At 46.1% G+C, this 13,641-nt stretch overlaps 1 protein-coding gene across 5 annotated transcripts in view; it reads left to right on the top strand.

Moving 5' to 3' along the window:
- Flnb (filamin B) overlaps positions 1 to 13,641 on the top strand; it is a 154,857-nt gene that overhangs the window by 95,949 nt on the left and 45,267 nt on the right. For all 5 annotated transcript variants that reach the window (XM_070018781.1, XM_070018785.1, XM_070018782.1 and 2 more), the window contains exons 19-24: positions 4,423 to 4,540; positions 6,833 to 7,095; positions 8,179 to 8,776; positions 9,369 to 9,542; positions 10,757 to 10,919; positions 12,810 to 12,970. In XM_070018781.1, the coding sequence (XP_069874882.1) occupies positions 4,423 to 4,540; positions 6,833 to 7,095; positions 8,179 to 8,776; positions 9,369 to 9,542; positions 10,757 to 10,919; positions 12,810 to 12,970 (1,477 nt within the window). The remainder of the gene's footprint in view (positions 1 to 4,422; positions 4,541 to 6,832; positions 7,096 to 8,178; positions 8,777 to 9,368; positions 9,543 to 10,756; positions 10,920 to 12,809; positions 12,971 to 13,641) is intronic.

A 13,641-nucleotide genomic window follows, 5' to 3' on the forward strand; every position in this document is an offset into this window, starting at 1 on the left:
TTAGTAGCTAATTGGAGATAAGAATCTTACAGACTTTTCTTACTCAGGCTGATGTCAAACTGTGATCCTTAGATCTTAGCCTCCCAAGTAGCTACTATTACAGGGGTGAGCCACAGGCACTGGGCTAATTCTGCATATTTCTCTTTGGCAAAGAAAACAGATGGTGTCTCTTCCTGGAGGATGATATCATCATTCCTGGAGGGTGTGATATCATGTCCTGCCTGTATCTTCCCATCCCCAGCCCCAAGCGCCAGACCTGGAGCCATAGGTGTTACCTGTGGATTAGCAGCTGAATGAGTGAATGGCTTCTCTCTTTGATCCACAAGCAAGATTGGCATGTTCTCATTCTCCTTTGAACTTTCATTCTGAGGAGTGGCTGAAACCTCATGGTGTGCTCTGGATAAGGGGCCTGGCCAATCAGAAAGTTGTCCTTACACAGGAGAGGGGGCACACTTTGAGCCAGTGACCTCAAAGCGGGACATGCTGATGATTGGAACTGCAAGAAGGCAGCTGCTTGGTGTGTCTGTGTGGGGGTGGGCGTGGGGTGGGGCAGGTATAGGTACATGCTGGTCTGGCCAATAAGAAACTATATAGCCTGTCTGCTGAGGAAGTCAGGACTCTGATTCTTAACTCTGGCTGTTCAATGCTTGGGGGCTACTGTAGGATCCCTGAGTGACAGATTGCAAGCCTTCCTGGAGTGGTTAGTGTTATATACCCTGATGCACTTGTTAGTCCAGTTATAGTCCAGAGCTCTTTCTGCCTTAGAGGAGTGGATGTGGTAGGGTTGGGGCTTAACAACCCTCTCAGAGCTGGCATTTTACAAAATGTAAAGCTACGTTTAATTATTTAGTGGCAGTTCTGGGTCTTGGACTCAGGGCCCAGGGCTCTGTCCCTGAGCTTCTTTCACTCAAAGCTAGTGATATGCCACTTGAGCCACAGTTCCCACTACTTCCAGCCTTTTCTGGGTAGTTTATTGCAGATAAAAGTCTCACAGAAGCCGGGCGCTGGTGGCTCACGCCTGTAATCCTAGCTACTCAGGAGGCTGAGATCTGAGGATCACGGTTCAAAGCCAGCCGCCAGCCCGGGCAAGGAGAGACCGTGAGACTTCTATCTCCAATAAACCACCAGAAAACCGGAAGTGGTGCTGTAGCTCAAGTGGTAGAGCGCTCGCCTTGAGCTGAAGAGCTGAGGGACAGCGCCCAGGCCCAGAGTTCAAGTCCCACGACCGACCAAAAAAAAAAAAAAAAAAAAAAAGTCTCACAGAGTTTCCTGCCTGGGCTGGCTTTGAACTGAGATCCTCAGATTGCTCAGCCTTTTGAGTAGCTAGGATTATAGATGTGAGCCACCAGCACCCGGCCACAATTTTTTTTTTTTTTTTTTTTTTTTTTTTGTCGGTCCTGGGGCTTGAACTCTGGGCCTGGGCACTGTCCCTCAGCTCTTCAGCTCAAGGCGAGCACTCTACCACTTGAGCTACAGCGCCACTTCCGGTTTTCTGGTGGTTTATTGGAGATAGGCGTCTCACGGTCTTTCCTGCCCGGGCTGGCTTTGAACCGTGATCCTCAGATCTCAGCCTCCTGAGTAGCTAGGATTACAGGCGTGAGCCACCAGCGCCCGGCCACAATATTTTTTTTAATGGTAACTTTTTTTTGGGGGGGGGGTCCGGTCATGGAGCCTGAACTCTGGGCCTGGGCGCTGTCCCTCAGCTCTTCAGCTCAAGGCTAGCGCTCTACCACTTGAGCCACAGCGCCACTTCTGGCTTTTTTCTTTTTGCTTATGTGGTGCTGAGGAATCGAACCCAGGGCCTCAGGCATGCGAGGCAAGCACTCTACCACTGAGTCACCTTCCCAGCCCTTTAATGGTAACTTTTTATTCCAGGACTTTGCCTTCTTGCCTTTGGTATAGCCTCAAGTGGCTTAAGTTTCTTACTCAAAGCTCCCATCTGCCCAGCAGTTTGAGAAACTGGTGTCTGTAGCCCCATGATCTCCTCTTTAGGATTAACTGGGAAATCAGCCCCTCCATCTGCTCTGTGGCACCTTCAGGAACCCCCTGGAGCCTCTCAGGGTAGCAGTAAGATTGTGGCTGCACTCCAGTGGGGGGAGGGGGGAGGGAGACTCTGGAACAGAGGAGCCCATCTTCTGAGCTTCAAGGTCATGCTCATGTGTTTTGGGTGTAAGAGCCAGGCTTCAATAGTGCATGGGACAGTTATCATGGTCATGTAGCCTGCCCGATCTTGGTGAAATGCACAAGTACTCACAGCCCTCATGACCTAGATGGGGTTGGGGGGCAGGGAGCTCAATCCATTCCTTATCTGAGCCTCCCGGGAAACTGGAAATACTGTAAGTATTAGAGGCTAAATCTTCTAAGATTCTTTTCCTCCTCCTGGTGTGGTTTTCTAACAGAGTTCATTTTCCTTCTGAGTTTTTTTGTTTTGCTTTTGTGTCTGGTAATTAGAGTATACTTTTCTTGTATGGAATGGGCGGGCTTAACTGGAAGAGGACTTTCCCTTTTCTCCTTAGCACTCCAGAGAAATGGCCAGAAGTCTTATGGGGGTGGGAAGTGGTATTTCCAGGACCCCTGGTTGGATTTGAGCCTCCCTTGATGGACGCTTTGGGCAAATGCAGCTGGGGAAGAACCAGAGTGTCAGAAAGGTCATGTCGCTGAAGTAACAAGTCAGTCCTCCCTTAGGCATTCCAAGGGGACAGTTCTTGTCCCTTGGCCTGCACCCAGCCCTGTTGAATTTGACCCGTGCACATTTTAGCATGAAATGTTATACCCTTGAGGTAGGGGGCCAGTTGGTTTCATGTGTAGTGTTAAAGAAAAACCTGGAAAAATCAGTCATTCATTGATGGCAACTAGCCCTCCCTTCCCCACTTTCCTTGGCTCTTTTCCCCTTTATTACAAAAGGAATGTGAGAAAATATACATAAGCCAAAAGCTACACCCTCTTAACACCAGATTAGTGACAGCATTCAGCAGAGCCTGCACACCAGCTGAGCCTGTGGAATTCTCAGAGAATCTTGTCTTCTACTTTCTTCTCCTTTGTGTGCTGCAGCGGCAAGGGGGGAGGGGTGTTGGGGGTGCCCTGGAGGCTTCAGTTCAATGCCTAGATACTGTTCTTGAGTTTTTGTGCTCTAGGCTAATCTATCACTTGAGCCACAGCTCCACTCCCAGCTTTTTTGGTAGTTAGTTGGGCCTAAGAGTCTAGTCTCATGGACTTTTCTGCCCAGGTAGCTTTGAACCATGATCCTCATATCTCAGCTTCCAAGTGGCTACGATTATAGGTAGATCCATCAGCACCTGTCCCTTGCATGCTTTTTATATTATGCCTGGATGATTGAGGCAAAAGGGGCCTTGCCCACTAAGAAGGCAATGGGCTGCCAATGGGTTTTCATGGATACTTACTTGGCCTGGAGGGGACTCTGCTGATGGTAGTGAGAAGCCAGCAGTGAGCTGTTCTGGAAGCAGGGCAAGGAGAAGGACAGTTACACAGTATGACTGCCTGCAGCAATCCTGCAACACAGTGTGCCTTCACACTTACAGGCTTTGCTGTCCTTTATGAGAACAGCAGTTAGACGGTGTTCTGGTCTAGAACAGCTCCAGGTGAACCACTGCAAATCCCTTTTGCAACTAAGGGGGCTGAAACAGATTGCCAGGACATGGAAAAACTGGTTCTGTTTGTTTGGAGGCCCCAGACCCAGCAGCTTTATCCACAACTGGGGTAGCTGTGTGTTAGGTAGCGAGGTGGCATGGCAAAGCAACAAAAACACAGGTTTGAGGACCAGAGGTGTGAGGCCCGGCACACACACCAAGGTGTGACAGAGCAACGTTATTTACTCACTGAGGCATGCGTTCCTCTTTTAGAACAATGAGGATGATGGTAGGGACTACTCCTTAATACACTTTTGAGATTGAATAGAGGAAATGCATAAAGATACGTTTGGCGGGTTGTAAATGATTATTAAGTTGTCTTTTGTTAGTAGTTATCTTGAGTGTTTGTGAGTGTGTGTGTGGGTGTGTGGGTGTGTACTGGAGTTTAAATTTGAGGCCTAGGCTCTGTTCCTTAGCTTTTTCACACAAGGCTGGTACTCTGCTACATCTTTACTTTTGGCTTTTTTGGTGCTTAATTGGAGATAAAGAGTCTACTGGGCTTTTCTGCTTGGTCTGGCTTTGAACCTCAATCCTCGGATCTCAACCTCCTGAGTAGCTAGGATTACAAGTGTGAGCCACTAGTGCCCAACTTCTTATTTGATTTTATTTCTCGGTTGTTTCTCTGTGCATTCAACAGCTGAAAGAAGTATGGCTGGTGTGCTTTCTAAAACCACTGGGTCTCTTTGGCATGAAGGTTCTAGAGGGTATGTGCGAATAGCAGGTTAGTGTGTTGCCATCCAGTAATGACTGTTTTTAATCTCTTTTTTTTTTTCAGGGCAATATGCACGTTCTGGTGACTTATGGTGGGGACCCCATTCCTAAAAGTCCTTTCACCGTGGGTGTTGCTGCCCCACTGGACGTGAGCAAGATAAAAATCAATGACCTGGAAAACAGTAAGTGACTAGTAGAGAAGAGATGGATTGTTGAAGACCAACAAATAGGGCTGACATTAGATTTCCTTCAAAAGACAGAAGACACAGAGAAGAGCCATCTTCAGAGGCTGTAGACAGACTTGGGTTTAATTCAGACCATAACATCATGAAGTAGCTCTGTGACCTGCTGCATGGGATAGGTTGGCTGAGAACACTTGCCTTCCTGAAAATGTGAAAAGCGAATGAGCCAATAATTCAGAAGGTGGCACATAGTCAGCCCTCTGTGCCCGGTGACATCATCACTGGAGGCCGCTGTTCAGAGAAACTGGAGCACGTGGTTTTTGCATGAGTTTCTCACTGCGCCAATTACCCTTGGCATCTGAGTCAAAGTGAGGTGTGTATGTATTCTAAACCTGGTGCTGATGGCTCATGCCTATAGCCCTAGCTACTCAGGAGGCTGAGTGAGATGCGGAGATCTGAGAGTTGTGGTTCAAAGCCAGCCCAGGCAGAAAAGTCCATGAGACTCTTACCTAAAGTGTTAGAGCACCAATTTTGAGCAAAAAAAAAAAAAAAGAAAAAGCTAAGGGAGAATGTGGGGCCCTCTGTTCAAGCCTCCTTTCCCCTCCAAAAAGAAAAAAAATATATTGTTTAATTTTTTTTTATTGTAGTGTTAAGGATGAAACCCAGGGCTTTACATCAGTGAGTAGTATACACTTACACTCTGCTTCACTCTGCTTCAGATGTTCCTTCCACTCATGCTCTTTAAATTGTCTTTCACACTGTCCTGTTTTTCATCTAGAAAAGCATTTGAACTGTTGTCACTGACTCCCTTCCAGGGGTTGACTACAGTTATCAGTTCCCTTCACATTCCCCATCTTTCCTACTCATGGAGACATGCAGGTGAAAACATTTGGGTGTTTACTAGCATTGTCCTGCTCTGTCTGCATGTCTTTAGATTGCATTCCACAGTCAGCATTGCATCCTGGAAACCATTCACACCTAGACCCCTCCCTTCACTGGTATTAGCTGCTTGGTGGTCCCAGATTGGATGCCTCAGTAGCACTCAGTGGGTAATGCTCAGGGTAGACCGCCTGTGTCCCTCTGTAGGGCTGCCCGGCATCTCAGCAGTGCCCTCAATGAGCGTCTTCATTGCCCTATGACCCAAATGCACAACTCATGACTGAGGCTAAGTCCCAATTCTGGGGCTATTGTTTAGTTTATCAAGATAGGATCTCATTATATAGTCGAAGCTGGCTTCGAACTCATGATCTTTTTACTATTAGTATTACAGACATATACCAGCACACCCAGCCACAGCTCCCAGTTTCAGAGGTCCCGAAGTGTTGGCTTTTGTGGCTGGGGACAGCCTATTCTAAGCATATGGATGCTCACTGTCCAATACTTTGACTTGTCCTCTTGCCACTTCTCTGTTTTTGTCAAACTAACACTTGAATTTCCTATGGCTTAGCTTTGCAAAGACCTTTTAAAACCATCAGAGTCAGGGCTGGGGAGGTGGCTCAGTGGTAGAGTGCTTGTCTTGCATGTATGAGGCCCTAAGTTGGATTCCTCAGCACCACATAAACAGAAAAAGCTGGAAGTGGTGCTATGGCTCAAGTGGTAGAGTGCTAGCCTTGAGCTGGAGAGTTGAAGGACAGTGCCCAAGCCCAGAGTTCAGGCCCCATGACCAAAAAATAAATAAATAAACCCAGAGTCAGTTCTCAGGATTTGCTTCAACACTCTTACCTTTACCAGCTCTGTTACTTTTGCCTTCTTGGGGGGAAGGAGAACTGGAGGATCAAATTCGCTGCCAAGAATTAGTAAATAATACATTGACTTATGGAAGTGTTTAGATAGAAGACTGTCATCAAAAGAAAGTCAAGAAGAGATCAGTGCTAGATTATAAATTACTGGCTATACTCTATCAAAGTAGTGTGTGTGTGTGTGTGTGTGTGTGTGTGTGTGTGTGTGTGTGTGTGGTAAAATTTGAATTTAGGCTTTGTAGCCTGTTAGATATGCCAACTCTAGACAAGTTACTTAATCTCTCTGGGCCTCAGTTTCCCTATCGGTTAGGGCCATTTGTTAGTGTTAAGTACCTAACAGGTTAAGGTGAAAATCCAGGAGACATGTGATGTTATTGGTGTGTAGCATTCAAAGTACATTTAGTAAATGACAGTAGTTGTTTTCATGGTTGTTGTGGAGGCTGAAATGTGATGACAAAGCCCTATGTCCAAATCACCACCCTTTCTCTGTTCATGATTGTTCTTGCTGCCTGAAAGGAGCCCCTCATCACTTTGGCTTGTTTCCCTTCCCCAGGGGTCGAAGTGGGAAAGGATCAGGAGTTTTCTGTGGACACCAAAGGGGCAGGAGGCCAGGGGAAGCTGGATGTAACAATTCTGAGCCCATCTCGGAAGGTCGTGCCATGCCTAGTGGCTCCTGTCGCAGGCCGGGAGAGCAGCACTGCCAAGTTTATCCCCCGGGAGGAGGGGCTGTATGCTGTCGATGTGACCTACGATGGACACCCCATCCCCGGGAGCCCTTACACTGTGGAGGCCTCATTGCCACCGGATCCCACCAAGGTCAGCTTTTGTTTTTGTTCCAGAACTTCTCAAATGCAACACAGTCCTCTGGTTCTACCTGGCAAAGGCTTTTGGAAGGGCTTTTGTTGTTGTTGTTGTTGTTTTTGCCAGTTCTGGGGCTTGAACTCAGGGCATGGGCACTGTCCCTGAGCTTCTTTAGTTCAAAGCTAGCACTCTATCACTTGAGCCACAGTGTAGCTTCTGGCTTTTTCTGTGTATGTGGTCCTGAGGAATTGAACCCAGGGTTTCATGCATGCTAAGGCAAGCACTCTACCATTAAGCCACATTCCCAGTCATTTTTATGTGATAAAAATCAGTTCTTAATGGCTGATGGTGGTTCTGGTACATCTCAGTGTGAAGGGTCCCCTGTAAAGCCACTCCTGGGTGGTTGGGTCAGACCCTTGCTCCTCCTCTGTCTCTCTTAGTGAGACTTTGGGTCCTGTTAGCATAATAACATTTTTAACCAGCCCCTGGGGTTAAGTCTAGAGAGAGCAAATATGGAGGCATCAGCCAGTATCCAGCATACAGATTCAACTCATCTGTAGAAGCTCTAAAAGCTTCATTAAAAAATACCCTCACTATCATTTCTTACTGGCATTCTTGGCTCAAAGGTTTAGGGGATTTCCAGTGGTCTGAGTGGCATGAATCTATTAATCTCTGTGATTTGTTGAGTCAGAAATGAAAGCATCATTCCTCCCTTTCTTTTTTTAAGAAATGGTTTATTATGCAAGCTTTGTTGACTTTAGTTAGCAGTCTGAGCTATAGTAAGGAACATGAAATCTGTTCTATAAGCTCTCAACTCATATGCATTTGTTGGACAAGATTTCAGGTCTCAGGTCCAGCCCTGTGGTTCAGAAGATCCATTGGATGGCATTGTCCAGGAAGGGCTGGACTCCTGCTCTTGATGCCCAGGGCTGTGGCTCCTGCTAGCTACTTGCCATACCTTCTGCACTGGGCTCTCCCTTAGTGAAGGGAAGAGGAACCATGTAATGGAGCTGTGCTTCAGCGTTGGTTGTGATAAGTGTTGAGGCTGTCAGCAATGCCAGCTCCAGGTAGAATAAAGTCTTATTCTTGTTCAATCAGGTGAAGGCCCATGGTCCTGGACTTGAAGGTGGTCTTGTGGGCAAGCCTGCTGAGTTCACCATCGACACCAAAGGAGCTGGAACTGGAGGTTTGGGTCTAACCGTGGAAGGTCCGTGTGAGGCTAAAATCGAATGCTCTGACAATGGCGATGGGACCTGCTCTGTCTCTTACCTTCCCACAAAACCTGGGGAATACTTTGTCAACATTCTGTTTGAAGAAGTCCACATACCGGGGTCCCCTTTCAAAGCCGACATTGAAATGCCATTTGACCCCTCCAAGGTCATAGCATCAGGACCAGGTCTCGAGCATGGGAAAGTGGGTGAAGCCGGAATCCTTAGTGTTGACTGTTCAGAAGCAGGGCCTGGGGCCCTGGGCCTCGAAGCTGTCTCAGACTCAGGAGCAAAAGCTGAAGTCTGTATTCAGAACAACAAAGATGGCACCTACGCAGTAACATACGTGCCACTGACAGCCGGCATGTATACCCTCACCATGAAGTATGGTGGCGAGCTGGTGCCACACTTCCCTGCCCGGGTCAAGGTGGAGCCTGCTGTGGACACCAGCAAGGTCAAAGTCTTCGGACCAGGAATAGAAGGAAAAGGTGAGTTTCCATAACAAAAGAGGCTGAGATCTAAGGGCCAACATGGCCAAGCCATGGGGTTCTCTCAGTTTTCTGCAGGAAAGGATGCACTCCATGGCTTCTGTCTTCAGTGAGAGTTGTGGAAGAATGGGGAGCACAAAGCTCCATTTTCCGTTTCTCCATGGGGAATGGGGCCCGCAATTATAGGTGGAATAAAGCCAGAAAACTTGATTTTTTTTAATTATTATTATTTTTAGTGTGGTAGCAGCATGTTATATTGTTGGCTCATAGTTGGAATTAGATTTAAAATGAGTGTGCTAGAGTTTGGTCTGCAGTACAGCCCAGCTCCCCCTGAATGCCTTTCTCCTCTAAAATCATGGCATTGGGACTGGGTCTCACACAGTAACAGGAGACGTTCCTTTAACTTGCTTTAGGCCCCTACCTTTGTGTTTTTCTTTAGCAAGACTACCCTTGGAAGAAGCGGCTTCTTGTGGGACTCTGATGGCACTGAAATTCGACTTAATATGTGCCGAAGTCCTAAGAACCTTCATTCTGCGGTTTGCTTTTGGGTCCAAATGTTGGTGAGGTTGTTAACTCTGGTTCCTCTACACAGATGTATTTCGGGAAGCCACCACCGACTTCACAGTAGACTCTAGACCCCTGACCCAGGTAGGGGGTGACCACATCAAGGCCCACATCAGCAACCCCTCTGGGGCCTCCACGGAATGCTTTGTCACTGACAATGCTGATGGCACCTACCAGGTGGAGTATACACCATTTGAGAAAGGTGAGGAGTAGTCTTCTTCTGGGATATAATCCTGGTTCAAAGCTATGCTTGGCTTCCTCCCAGTGGCTGATGATGACCTCTGACCCCTGTGCTCAAACCACCTCAGCAAGGGAAGGTACAAAGGAACATGAAAAGTGTAAAACCTTTGGGGCTAAGGGCTCAGTGGTAAAGCCCTTATCTAACATGCCTAAGGTCCCCCTAGGTTCCAACCTGACATCACAGAGGGGAAAAAATAGAAGGAAAAGAAAAAGAAAGACATGAAATCTCTCCAGCAGATTACTTACCTGCTTGGTACCTGAGTTTCTGATCTTGTTCTGTAGTAGGTGGGCTGGACCTTAGTCTGAGCCTTGCAAGCAGGTTATGGGTGATGTCATGGAATGTTGCAATACACAAGTTGTGTGACTTTTGTTGTATGTTAATTTCTTTTTTGAATATTAGAGATGGTAAACTTAAACAGCATAAAGATAAAAATGAACTCACCCATTACCTAGACAATATGATCCTAAAAATACTCTGGTGCAGATATTTTCATTTTTTTCTCATCATGCATCTATCTTTTCTATTTCCTAGGTTTCTAGTGGTCTTTTGATTAATAGCTAGTTTTCCCAAATCAAGGCAATATGCTTAGGATACATAGGCTTAGTGATGTTTCTTGGGGATAGCATGGGTGGTTATATGACTGACAAGTATACAGAAAGAATAAATAGCATATATGTTTAAAGTAAGGTTATAGCAAAATTGTCTTTTCCATAACTTGCTCTTGTTTTTTTTTTTTTGTTTTTTTTTTTTTAATTTTATTTTTCGTGCTGGTCCTGGGACTTGGATTCAGGCCTGGACCCTATTCCTGAGCTTTGTTTGCTCAAGGATAGCACTCTACTACTTAAGCCACTGTTCCACTTCTGGCTGTGTGTGTGTGTGTGTGTGTGTGTGTTGTGTGTGTGTGTGTGTGTGTGTGTGTGATTAATTAGAGATAAGAGTCTCATGGACTTTTCTGCCTGGGCTTGCTTCTAACCTCCATCCTCAGATCTCAATCTCCTGAGTAGCTAGGATTACAGGTATAAGCCACTGGTACCGAGGTATAACATGCTTTTTTTAAATAACACAGTATACCACACAGACTTAAATGCTAGATGAAACCCTGAAGTAGTAGTGTTATTTCATCCAAATAGGTGACTTGTGTGCAAATAGGTCTCTCTGTTTGTTGTTTTGAGCAGGTCTCCATGTAGTGGAGGTGACATATGATGAGGTGCCTGTCCCAAACAGTCCCTTCAAAGTGGCTGTAACTGAAGGCTGCCATCCATCTCGGGCCCAAGCCCACGGTCCTGGATTGAAAGAAGCCTTTACCAACAAACCCAATGTCTTCACTGTGGTTACCAGGTACAAAGGATCCTGGATTCAGTGTGTTGATTCTCTGAAAGGAGCAGCCTTGTATAGTTTCCATGCTTTAAAAGTCTGTGGTCTCGGGCTGGGAATGTGGCTTAATGGCAGAGTGCTTCCGTAGCATGAAATCCTGCGTTTGATTCCTTAGTACCACATAACAGAAGAAAAACTAGAATTGGCGCTGTGGTTCAAGTGGTAAAGTGCTAGTGTTGAGCAAAAGAAGCTGAGAGTCAGTGCCTAGGCCCTGAGTTCAAGCCTCAGGATTGGCCAGAAAAAAAAAAGTCTGGTTCTGCCAGGAGCTGGTGTCTCATGCCTATAATCCTGGTTACTGAGGAGGTCGAGATCTGAGGATCATGGTTCAAAGCCAGCTATGGCAGGAAAGTCCATCAGATTCTTTTTTGTTTGTTTGTTTTTTTTGGGGGGGGTCCGGTAGTGGGGCCTGAACTCTGGGCCTGGGCGCTGTCCCTCAGCTCTTCAGCTCAAGGCTAGCGCTCTACCACTTGAGCCACAGCACTACTTCCAGCTTTTTTCTTTTTTCTTATGTGGTGCTGAGGAATCGAACCCAGGGCCTCATGCGTGCAAGGCAAGCGCTCTACCACTGAGCCACCTTCCCAGCCCCAGATTCTTATTTCCAATTAACTGCCCAAAAAAAGCCAGAAGTGGAGCTGCCAGAGGTGGTAGAACTCTAGTCTTGAGCAAAAAAAAAAAAAAAAAAGCTCACTCACACATAATGACCAGGCTCTGAGTTCAAGCTCCAGGACCAGCATCAAGACAAACAGGAACAGTCTTTAGTCTTAGCTGGGTGCTGGTGGCTTACACTTATAATCCTAGTTACTCAGGAGGCTGAGATCTGAGTGTTGAGGTCCAAAGCCATTCCAGGCAGTAAAGCCCATGAGATTCTTGTTGTTGTTTTTTTTTGGGTCCAGTAGTGGGGCCTGAACTCTGGGCCTGGGCGCTGTCCCTCAGCTCTTCAGCTCAAGGCTAGCACTCTACCACTTGAGCCACAGCGCCACTTCCGGCTTTTTTCTTTTTGCTTATGTGGTGCTGAGGAATCGAACCCAGGGCCTCAGGCATGCAAGGCAAGCACTCTACCACTGAGCCACCTTCCCAGCCCTGCCCATGAGATTCTTATTTCCAGTTAACCACCACAAAGCTAGAAGTGGAGCTGTGCCTTAAGTTGTAGAGCACTACTGTTAAGCCATCTAGCTCAGGGACAGCACCCAGAACCTAAGTCCAAGTCCCAGGGCCAATACCAAAGGGAAAAAAAAGAAGGAAAGAAGAAAAAAAGGTGTATGGTCTCCTAGCTTTCAGTAAGGTACAATTTGTCTGATGTATTTTCTTCTCAAAAGACACATATTGCAAAGTCCCAAGTATACGTAAACACATACCAGAAAATTGATCATAGTTATGATTGCAGAGCAAACAGACTAGATATAAGCTATGCTGCTCAGCTTGATAATACAGAAATATAAATGTGTGTGTGTGTGTGTGTGTGTGTGTGTGTGTGTGTGTGTGTGTGTGTGTGTGTGTGTGTGTGTGTGTGTGTGTGTGTGTGTGTGTGTTAGAACTGACCTATTGGAATTGACCACAGAATGAGGGTAGAGTGTAGCTTGGTGCCAGAGCACACGTAAGGCCCATGCCTGCATTGTGTTCACAGTATTAGCCGGTGCAATTAGATAAGAAAAACAAATGAAGGATAAGCATCAGAAAGGAACTCTTGAGAAATGTACCATGTAAGAAGGGTTATCACATTGGCTGAGTCAGGTTGACTCATATCTGGGACAACTGGTTAACTGGGCTGGTATATAGAGGGATTTTAAATGAATTCTGACAATAAGCCACTAGCACAGGTTGTATGCATTTCACTTTTTTCTCTACCCTTTCCAGAGGGGCAGGAATTGGCGGGCTTGGCATCACTGTTGAAGGACCGTCAGAGTCCAAGATAAACTGCAGAGACAACAAAGATGGCAGCTGCAGTGCTGAGTACATCCCCTTTGCTCCAGGGGATTATGATGTTAACATCACTTACGGAGGATCCCACATCCCTGGTAAAGCTTGAAAATAGGCTTGGTTTTGCTTCTCTCTCTCTCTCTCGTTCTCTCTCTCTCTCTCTCTCTCTCTATTTCTCCCTCCCTCTCTCTCTCTCCCTCTCTTTCTCTCTCTGGAGTAGAAAAAAATGGTCTGATATTTGTAGCAACTGCAGATAGTTTTCCTGAGAACATCCTAACTCCCAGTGTAGCCAGTGACATGATAGAAAACATTCGCTTAAAGTGTTTGCTGGAAATAATAGCTCATGTGTTGGAGGAGCTTTGTTCCTGATTTAAGGCAAAGCTGGTTCTTTACCAAGTTGAAAATTTTCTACTTTAATTTGTGCTTATTCATCTACTTTATGGGTCTCTTTCCCCATTAAAAGTCCTGGCAGCTTGACAGACACACACTAATTCAACTTCTTGTTTGTTCAGTTCTTTTCTGACATTGAAGATATTTACTATGAACAGGGGACACTGAAGATATTTACTATGAATAGCCTGGGTGCTGTTGGCCTTTTACATTACTATTGTTACTACTGTAGGGAATTTCAGCCACAAGCAAAACAGAAAAGCTCCTGGCCCTGAAGTGTTTAGGTGCTTGCCTAAATACTTTAACACCTTGCTTAGCATTTACATAGTTAAAACTTGTAACTGCTAAGAAGTAAGAAAATAGAACTAATTGACAAAAT

The sequence above is a fragment of the Dipodomys merriami genome, unplaced genomic scaffold (genome assembly GCF_024711535.1).
Source record: "Dipodomys merriami isolate MVZ:Mamm:240054 unplaced genomic scaffold, mDipMer1.0.p SCAF_13, whole genome shotgun sequence".
Classification (NCBI taxonomy): Eukaryota; Metazoa; Chordata; class Mammalia; order Rodentia; family Heteromyidae; genus Dipodomys; species Dipodomys merriami.